Here is a 9,398-nt window from a genome sequence, read left to right as displayed (position 1 = left end):
TTTCCCACTAAACACAGTGGTAGAAATGTTGCTTATTATTTTAAATCTTAAATGGTATTTGCAGGGAGGTAAAATCATGTTAATGTTCAGTTTTAAGTTCTTCAGTTGCATAATGCTGAAATTTTTCTCTCTGTTTTAGTATTTTATTTTTTTAATGGATTATTTTGTTTTAATTATTAATATTGAAAATAGTCTTGTATAAGATCAGAATTGAATTGGGGTGTTAACAGCCTGTTGCTTCTTACAGGTACTGCTCCCAGCAGCTGGTCTCTTGCAACTGCAGGATGTGAAAAGGACTTGCTGTGAATTTTTGGAATCCCAGCTTCATCCTATCAACTGCTTGGGGATTCGTGCTTTTGCTGACATGCATGCATGCACAGATCTCTTGAACAAGGCCAACACGTATGCAGGCAAGTTATCATGAGGGTAGCATGTAGCTTGATATCTGTGTGTGGGTACACACGCACAGGTTCTATGCCCACCCAACCCCACCCAAAGGAAACTGAATTTTATCCAGTATGTTGCAGGCATGTATCTTCTGACAAAGAGTATGTTTGATATGAATGTCTTTAAGAGAAGTAAAGTCTTCTGGCTGGAACATCATTATAATAAGCACAAAGGGGCAACATCTTCACAGCTTCTCAGGGCCATACAGGCTCCCAGTTATTTGTAATCCAGAAAAATGCTAGCTTGCCGTTTAAAATTTTGCACTGTCACTTAAGAGAGGAAATCAGGAAAGAAGAATTAAAATTCTGGCAACTGCCACAAGCCAAAGTTTGTGGGGAAAGAAGAAAGAAGATGAAGGCATGGGGGGTGCTATCTGTATCCTCTGTGCTGCACTGGCTAAGGAGCAATAAATGTACCATGAGTATTGTGTTATCAACTTGTCTTCTGAAAATCCTACTGATCTAGCCCAAGACTTGAAATTTCCTACTGTAAAGAGTACCTGTAGTCTCATTTGTCTGTCTTGACACCAAGTAGGTAGAGGTGAATCTTCTAATCTTTCCATATAGCTCAATCAACAAAATTCTACTTTCCTTTTAAAGAGCACTTGCCATTGGATTGTTTCTTGTTTTTTTCCCCTGAAAAAAACATTCATGGAATTCTTAATTTTATTACTAAAAGTGCATTGTCATGGTCATCTTAAAGACTGTGTTATTTGTATCTGTAAGAGGACTGGCACATGTCAGGTCTTGACATTTTTGAAAATTAGGTTCTCATTTTGCTTGTTGTTGCAAATTAAAAAGCAATTCTGATTCTGTGGTGAAGTAAAAGTAGTGTTCTGTGAGGGGACGAAAGAGAATAATTATTCCCTTTTTCTTGATGCTGGTGAGGCCTCGGGGGAAAAATGCTAACCAGAACTTTACAACAGATGCAAACAGGCTGAAGTGAATCCAAGGAAGTCTAACATGAACATATTAAGAAAACAAATTGACCTATGACAAAGATTGTGAGAGAAGAGTCCTTGCATTCAAGAAACTAAAAGGCTAGGAGGGTGAGAAGAAATTCAAATGTTCCTATGTTCCTGTGTATAAAAATGACTGAGTATGAGTAAGCTTCATTTGTGAGGTATTTTTTAACGTCATTTTATACATTAAGGAAAAATCTAACTGTAAAAGTAACACAGATCAGGCAAGCTGTCTGTGGAAGTTACGGACTCTCCACTGTTAGGCAGCTATAAAAAAAACCTGATTAGACTAACTTCTGATTTAGGTTGATGTAAATCATGTCTGTGCACAAAACTAGATGATTTGAAGTTCTTTCTAGCTTACACTTCTATGATTCTGCAAAGGCTAAAATACCCTTCTTTTTTTTTTCCCATTATATTCCAAATATATTTTCTGCTGTTGAAAATTGATATGCATGTAGTTTCAGAGAAAGTATTAGTAAACCGGTAATTTTAACATAATGGATTAAAACCTTGTTTGACTGTTCTTGATGCCAAGAAAGGTTGCATAATGTTACTGAAAAGTAACATCAAGGTTACTACTGAAAAGTAAACAAAACATTGTGTAAGCTTTTAAGTTTGTAGCATAACACTGTAATGAAAACTAAAGCTTTTAATGTGTTCAAGTAGCACTGATTTTACTGTTCTTTTGTGTGTGAGTGCCTTGGGTTCTTGATGTCTGAGTTGAGACAGAAGCTGTTACGCTGAGGAATTACTTTTTAATTGAACCTTTTTGTAGTGCTCAAAACCCCTCTTTTATAGGGTTTAACTTACTAGCCAGCACAGTGGTATATTTTGATTGGAGTTTTGTGAGTGAATATTCAGAGAGTAGGACAAATTTGTTTGGAAAAATTTGGACAAATTTGGACAAATTTGTTTGGACAAATTTGTTTGGAAAGTCACAAGTTGTCAGAAGTTGGGAGTGACTCTCAGGTATGCCTCTTTCTATGCAGCTTGCACTGTCTGCCCAGACACAGATCTTTTCCTGTCTTTTCAGTGTCTCTTCAATGGTTAATTTCTATTTCAGGTTCAGCAAAACTGAATTGCTTTTCATCTAAACATATTTCCCTTCTACTCAGCTGCATGTTCCTCTGTTTTGTTTCTTCCCTCCCTACCAAATCTGCTCTACATCATCTTACCCTTTTGCTGCAATGTAGATCTATCTCTGCTGTAACTTCCTCTCTGTCTGCTAAAGTCATTTTACTACCCTTGAAATATTCCTTTTTCCTCCTCGATCAAATTCCAACCTCTCATCCTTGGCTTTTCCAGTTCATCAGAATTACCCTTACTTGAATCTTATATTTCATATCTCTCTCTACTACTTTTGTGCCTGGAACTAACCATCTCTTTCCTCTGTAATCAAACCACCTTCCATTTCCATCAGATTCCTCCAGAAAGTGCTCTCCTCGTCTGTGTTTCCCTTTTTGTCATCATATTCTTGGAGTCCTGCTGGTGTGTACCATGAGCTGCCAGCTCAACTCCTACTGTGTTTTTGCTGTATCTGTGTGGTGAATTTTAAAGCATTGCACACTATGTTCTTACTCTTGAGATAAATATGCTGTATGTAGTCAGGGTGTGAGCTACTTCATTGCATTGCAGTCTCTGTGCTACCTTCCTTAATCCCTCGCACTCTGTCAGGCTTAGTACAAGAGCAATACAGAAAGGAGAATTAATTATCTTGATAAAGCTGCAGAAAAAAATTCATTATTCTAGAAAAGTTATGAAAGGCAATAAAATGTACAGTGACCAGTTAGCATCATTAGCAATTAGTACAGAGTTAAAACTGAAGATTTTCCTCAAGTAGAGCACTAAGTGCTCCAATTCACATGTCTAGGTCCGAATAATAGGCTTTTTATAGCCTTGAGTAAATTTAGACCTCATAGAAAGAGGGATTTTGATTAATGCTTTCAGTTCCCCGTATTCCTAAAAAATCTGTTTTCTGGTATATTGGATGTGTTGATTTTGGGGGGGTTTGGTTTTTTTGTTGTTTGGTTGGTTTGTTGGGGTTTTTTTTTTACCCTCTTCCAGGAGATTACAGTATTTCTATCAAGAATGGATGTTTCAGGAAAAAACAGAAATGCAGCAAAATCCCATGATAAGGTGTCTGTCAACAGACTCCTTGGCTGCTCACTTAAGTGTGAAACTGAAGTATACAAATCAGCAATACTCAGAAGTTTTTATTCTAGTGAAATTGTATTCAAATTATTTATATATCGATTTAAAAAAATTCAAAAGCTATTTCAGGTTGTTTTTGAAAGTACTAGTTTTTGTAATGCATACCTTACTTGAGAAGTTCTAATGTGTGTGTGACTAAATGACTTTGTGATAACTGTATTTAGACTATCATGCAAAAAAATTTTACTTAAGTCTTTTTGTCTTTGAGTAATATAATATCAAATCCAAAAAGCTATTATATTTTTGACCTTTTATGCAATAGGAAACAAGGCATACATTTATTAACTAGAGTTAATGTTCAGATACTTATTATTTTAGGGAACACATTTTAAAATATCAGTTGTTTAATTTTGAATTTGAAATTATTTTTTTTGAACTTTTATTCTGACTGGGCCATAGTAACTTCTAAACTACTTAAGTTACTTCTAAACAATCTTTGTCCAATTTAGTAGTTGAAGCTAATATTTATATAGATTACTTTCTAGAAATATAAAATCTAAGACCCTGGCAAGACCTTGAGTGCAGTAGTGGTTAAATGTATTTGGGAGCACAGGATTTGTGTCCAACCTGCAACCCTCCCTCTGTGGGTCATTTTGTTCGGGCATCCTTTGCTGTGCTCAGAGAGGCTCTGCAAGCAGGATGCAGACCCAGGGAAAAGAGAAGGAAGTTGTCTGTTGATCTTTGCTGGGACCTGAAAGCTACTAGGCTGAGGACCAGCATGCTCAGTACTCCTGGTAAAAGTGCCCAGGGAGGAAGGGTTGGCCTTTATTTCTCCTTGGAATGGGCTGATCATCAGTCTTGCTGGATTTCTATCTGCTGATTCCCTGTTTTTCTTCTGTACCATTGCATAGCTTTTCAAGTCAATGTTTTTCCTTTTGTATTTTCAAGCTTCTTGCTGCCTATATCTCAGCCATTATAGCTTCTTTTCCCCCCTGTTCTTATCTCAAATGGTCCTTTGAACTTTGTCAAGGCTCTTTCTTACAGCTGAAAAAGTTTTCTCAAAAGTCTGAGCCAAAGATATGTGGCTGTGCCATTTCAGAATTAGGCCTTGTATCACAGACAGCTGAACTCCCAGGAGCAGACATTTTGGGATTAAGGCTTCAGAAACTAGAATGAGTACAGAAAAGGATTATTAGATTGAAAGAGCAGTGAAACTACTTCCCTGCTAGAGAGAATTGAAAGCATTTAGATGTTTAACTTCTCCCAGTCTTTATTTTGTAACAGTTGCTATTTTATACTTCAGAAAAAGAGGAAAGAGGCAGGGAGATACTTCTGCTAATAAGCAATGACAGCATATAACCAAATGGATGCTGATGTAGATCAGAAGTTATTAGAAAAGTAAAACTCTGGAACTTCCTTCCAGTGGGAATAAAACCCCAACTTTCATTAACATTCATTGGAGCTTCATAATCCTATGGTGGGTTAGTCCTCCTGTAGCAGAGTAACATCTGTCTGTAATTCAGGAGGGTCATTTATATGCATCTATGATGCTTACGGAGAGATCTGAAAATAACGGAGAATCGATACAGGTTACTTAGAATGAGCTTCTGTTGCAATTAAACTTTCTGAGATGTTACCTGTTCTTGTGATGTTCCAGAAGGCAGCCCTGCTCTGGGTCTTGTTGCACTGGCACAGTCAGGGACTACATGCAGCTGAGGCCTGTAATCTTCCTGGTGTGCGGATTCCTATGAGGAGTACGTGGTGTGAGTGCTGCTAGTCTGTCCTCAGTTTTAGTCTGAGATATATTTTACGTAGTCTGAGAATATGGTGCATTTTATAGTTGTCGTAATGTTATGAACAACCTGAAGATAGATTGGTCTTTGATGAAGAGGGGTATGCCGTCTTGGACTAGAGAGACATTTGCTCAGTGCCTAGCATATTTCTTAGTTATAACCAAAGAATAATAATGTACCTCCATTCACAGTGTAGGCTGGTACGAGGTTTGGAAACATTGGATTACCTGTGGAAGAAGTGGCTTTTGAGGACAAGCTTTACATAGCAAACCTTCTTGGCTTTTTAGCAACATGCTGAGGAGATGTTGAAGAAACTTTTGTTAGGGACTCTTAGCATGTGTTGAGAACCAGGGATTGCTGCCGTGTACTTAACTGTGGGATAGAGCATTCTTGATTCTGATGCTCTGAGTCTAAAACTTTGAGCCTTGACTAGACTTGGAAGCATGCATGTCTTCTGTACATTTGTATGCGTGAAATTGAAAGCACATAGTTAGCAGAATCGTTCTTATGATTCTATTCTGAGTAGCAACGTCTGTTGCTATGCTTCTGTTACCTTGGCTGCTATGAATTTCATGGTGTTCTCAAAAGCAGTTATTTAAGCATAAAATTGACAAGTAAATAATATTTTTTTTTTTAAAAAGATTCTGCAATGTTTAGCTTCTACTGGTTCTCCAACTGGCAGAGCTTGTCTCTATCTCTCTGTAATAAGGCTGGGGCTCCACTGCTTAACCAGTGCCTTATGTTAGGCCATTAGCAAAGACCTTTTGTCCCAAGCCAAAAAAATCACAACATGACATTGTGAATTGAAGCAATAATTTTAAAAACTAATTCTTGCTAAATATTTTTGTTTCATCTGCTTGAGAAATTGTCGTTGTTATTCTAAGTGAACATAAGGCTTAAATCTTTCAAAGCTCCCATGCCCTGCATTGCTCTAAAAGAAGAGGTTGTCAGGTCAGAAAGAAACTACATTTCTGGAAAGTTCCAGCTGTTTTTTTAGCATTTCCACATCAGAAAGATGGAGAGGTACTCCATTTAGTTTATAAAAAATATAATCATCTGATTTATGGAATAGAAATAGTTGATTTAAACCAGACAAAAGACACCTACGGGACTCGATATGTTTGATTTTGATATTTTGTTTCGCACATTATTATACATTGGATTACTGTCATGAAAAGATCTAGGGAATATGAGGGGTTTTTCCTTTTTTTCCAGCTGCAGTTTCTGGCACTGATAAGTTTTGTCTCCTTTTTTTATACATGTTAATGTGGCTTTGGGAGGATCTTTGAGAGAAGTATTCTGAAAGTGTACAAAATGTTAAAAAGATTTCTGGAAATTAATATTAAGCTGGAACACCTCAGAAAAAAACATTAGAAAATGACTGAAGCCTAACAGTGATGGAACAGAAATTTAGGCAGTTTCAACAATGTCATACACAAACACTGATAACAGCCACTGTCATAAAACAAAAAGGAGAAGATGGGTTACAGACTTTTATTTTTGGCCACCATGATTCTCTGAAAGGTTTTTAACCTGAGGGAACTTCAGCAGACCTCTGCTTCTATATTTGTTTATTCCATTTAGTAAAGGCAATTAAGCCAGAGAAGGTCTGACTGTTGGTATATAAATGAGTGAAATAGTGTTTGTGAATCAATCCACAAATGTTTATAGCATAAAATGTCCTGTGCAGATTTCAGATGTAGCTTTTCTTCCTAAGTAATTGAAAAATATAAAGTTAGTGTCAATTTCTTTACAGACAGCAAGACTATGTGCCTCTTGGATAGAAGAGGTAGGTCAAGTGCTTACTGCTGCTGTGCGTAGGTATAATGCACATCTCCAGACCCATAATGAAAAGTACCAAAAAGTTGTACGTTTACAGCTCCTATAATCTTCCAGTGCTTATCAAACTGGCATCGTTTATTGTACTTCCAAACATGTTTTTACTAACCCCTTTCATGTTGTTAAGAACTTCTTTTTTGTCCTTTTAGTTTGTCCCTGAAGCTGAAGCCACATCCTACTGGTACAGGGCAGACAAGGACAGATCTTTAGCTGTTCAGATAGAAACTGTCTCTATCGGTTGTGAAAATGTGAAAATCTCTTTTTCATATGCAATTGGAACTGATATTTTAGAAAGGTTCTAAAATGGAAGGAGGTTGTTTTGGGTTTTTTTGTTGTTTGTTTTTTTTTTTAAAGGCAGTTTTTAGTTTTGGTAATAAAGAAGTAGGATTCCACTTGCTTAGGAAATGGTACTTTGGGAGCCAAGCCCCTGCAGCTCCTAAGCCAGCTTGTTTTCTGGTTGCCTGACTCGAGAGCCAGCTGGCTTCAATGTCTGGGTAAAGTGGCAAGAAGTGGGGCAGGATTCCAATATGAATTTGTCAAAGTTGCACACTGTGTGGAAAATTCTGATTGGGGGCGGAGGGGGAAGTGTTTTATTCTCTCAGGAAGATGTCCATCCAGATAGTTCTATCTGTTTGCTTCTGGTAATATCTCAAGATTATTGAAGCTTTCAGGATGTAAGTATGGGATAATACAAATCCTAACCTAGAAGGCAAAAAATTATACACTCTAAAATATGTACTATTTTTCTCTCGTAATTATTAGAAAAAGAGGATCTAAGTGGGATTTTTGGAACTCTTGGTACTGAATTGTATTATTTCAAAGATGCTGATATCCTTGTTAAAGGAAGCAAAAAGTTTGAATTTCATAAGCATTATTTTTATATATAATAAAATAATGCCTTCTGTCTTCAACACTTGAACAGCTTTAGATAAATTGCCGTTGGCAGATTTAATTGATGTTTTAGCATTTCCTTGATCTTTTTCAGCTTCTAATTATTTTGAATAATCCATTTAGCTGTCACTTCAATTGGCTTCTACTGAAAGGTTATCTATCAGTCAGTTAAGATGGTCTCCTTGACAACAAGAGATCTGGTTCTTAAGAGGCAAGTGATTTTGCCTTACCTCTTTTTTTGTTGACTAAAATTTATATAGCAATCTGTTCTCCTATTTGTCTTTTTTCTGTAATTCATTCAGCTGAGGGTTTGTTTCCAGGTGTTGCTTGAGAACTTGAGCCTGCAGCTATTGAATGAGTAGTTTGGTTTAATTTCTCCTTTTTATCACTCTTCTTTCTCCTCTTGGCCATGTGCCTTGTTTTATGCTTTAAGCACAGCGGCTGACATCCAGGAAAATAGTCTTAGTTTTTGTTCATTTACTGCCTATTTTTTTCTACAGTTCTCTTCTTAGCATGAAAACAGGAGACAGCCTCACCTTTGTTGTATGACTTTGAAAATTCTCAACTTCTACTCTTCTGGAGGCTGGATCTCTTCCTATTTAAAACATATTATGAATCTAAGTCAACTTTTAAAAAGCAAGGCTTTTATATGAGTCTATAAAATGAACTGGGTATTTCTAGTTTACTAAGTGTATCATGTTGGGTGTGTTACACTGTTGGATCAGCTTTCTCAAGGGAAGGTAAACAAGGCTTCTGAACCCCAGATTTGTTTGAGATTTGGATGAATGTTGCTTCCCCTTTCTGCTTGCTTCCTATCTCAGCTTCTGAGTACAGTCAGGCATACTGTTTTGTGGCACTGTCACTTAAAATTTGGAGTTTATCGTAAAACTAATTTATGCAAATTACCATTCTCAATTTCTATTTGCTATATGCAAATAGTAAATTCTTCAGATACTTATTTCAGTAAGTGAACCTCAGAAAATTCTACTTTAGTTTAAGAAACTGCATATTTGTAGTCTGAAAAGCAAACAGACTTGAAGATTTGTAAGGAGTAGAAAAGTAATGGTGGCATTATAAAAATCAATAGTATTTCTCCTCATCCTTTCTCTCTCATTGCCTGAAATATGTCAGAAAATACTATGCATCCATCATAAGAGAATGCTGCAGAATTGGAGGGACTTGTAGTGATGGTGATTGCATGAATGAAAAGCGTGGTAGGATGAGGAACTGAAAAGGCAAGGACTGTCCACTTTAAATAGAGCTGAAGGCTGAAAAAGGAACATAGAATAATGAATGATTTTGAGTAGACAGGT

At 36.7% G+C, this 9,398-nt stretch overlaps 1 protein-coding gene across 1 annotated transcript in view; it reads left to right on the top strand.

The window, feature by feature from the left end:
* Positions 1–247: 247 nt before the first annotated feature.
* Positions 248–9,398, top strand: part of KLHL2 (kelch like family member 2) — a gene marked incomplete at its 5' end in the record, with an annotated part of 24,917 nt that continues 15,766 nt past the window's right edge. The window contains one exon of the mRNA XM_010169334.1: positions 248–410. Within this exon, the coding sequence (XP_010167636.1) occupies positions 248–410 (163 nt within the window). The remainder of the gene's footprint in view (positions 411–9,398) is intronic.

The sequence above is a fragment of the Antrostomus carolinensis genome, unplaced genomic scaffold (genome assembly GCF_000700745.2).
Source record: "Antrostomus carolinensis isolate BGI_N321 unplaced genomic scaffold, ASM70074v2 scaffold6776, whole genome shotgun sequence".
NCBI lineage: Eukaryota > Metazoa > Chordata > Aves > Caprimulgiformes > Caprimulgidae > Antrostomus > Antrostomus carolinensis.
The sequence above is the reverse complement of the archived record's forward strand: the minus strand, read 5'-3'. Positions and strand labels throughout refer to the sequence as shown.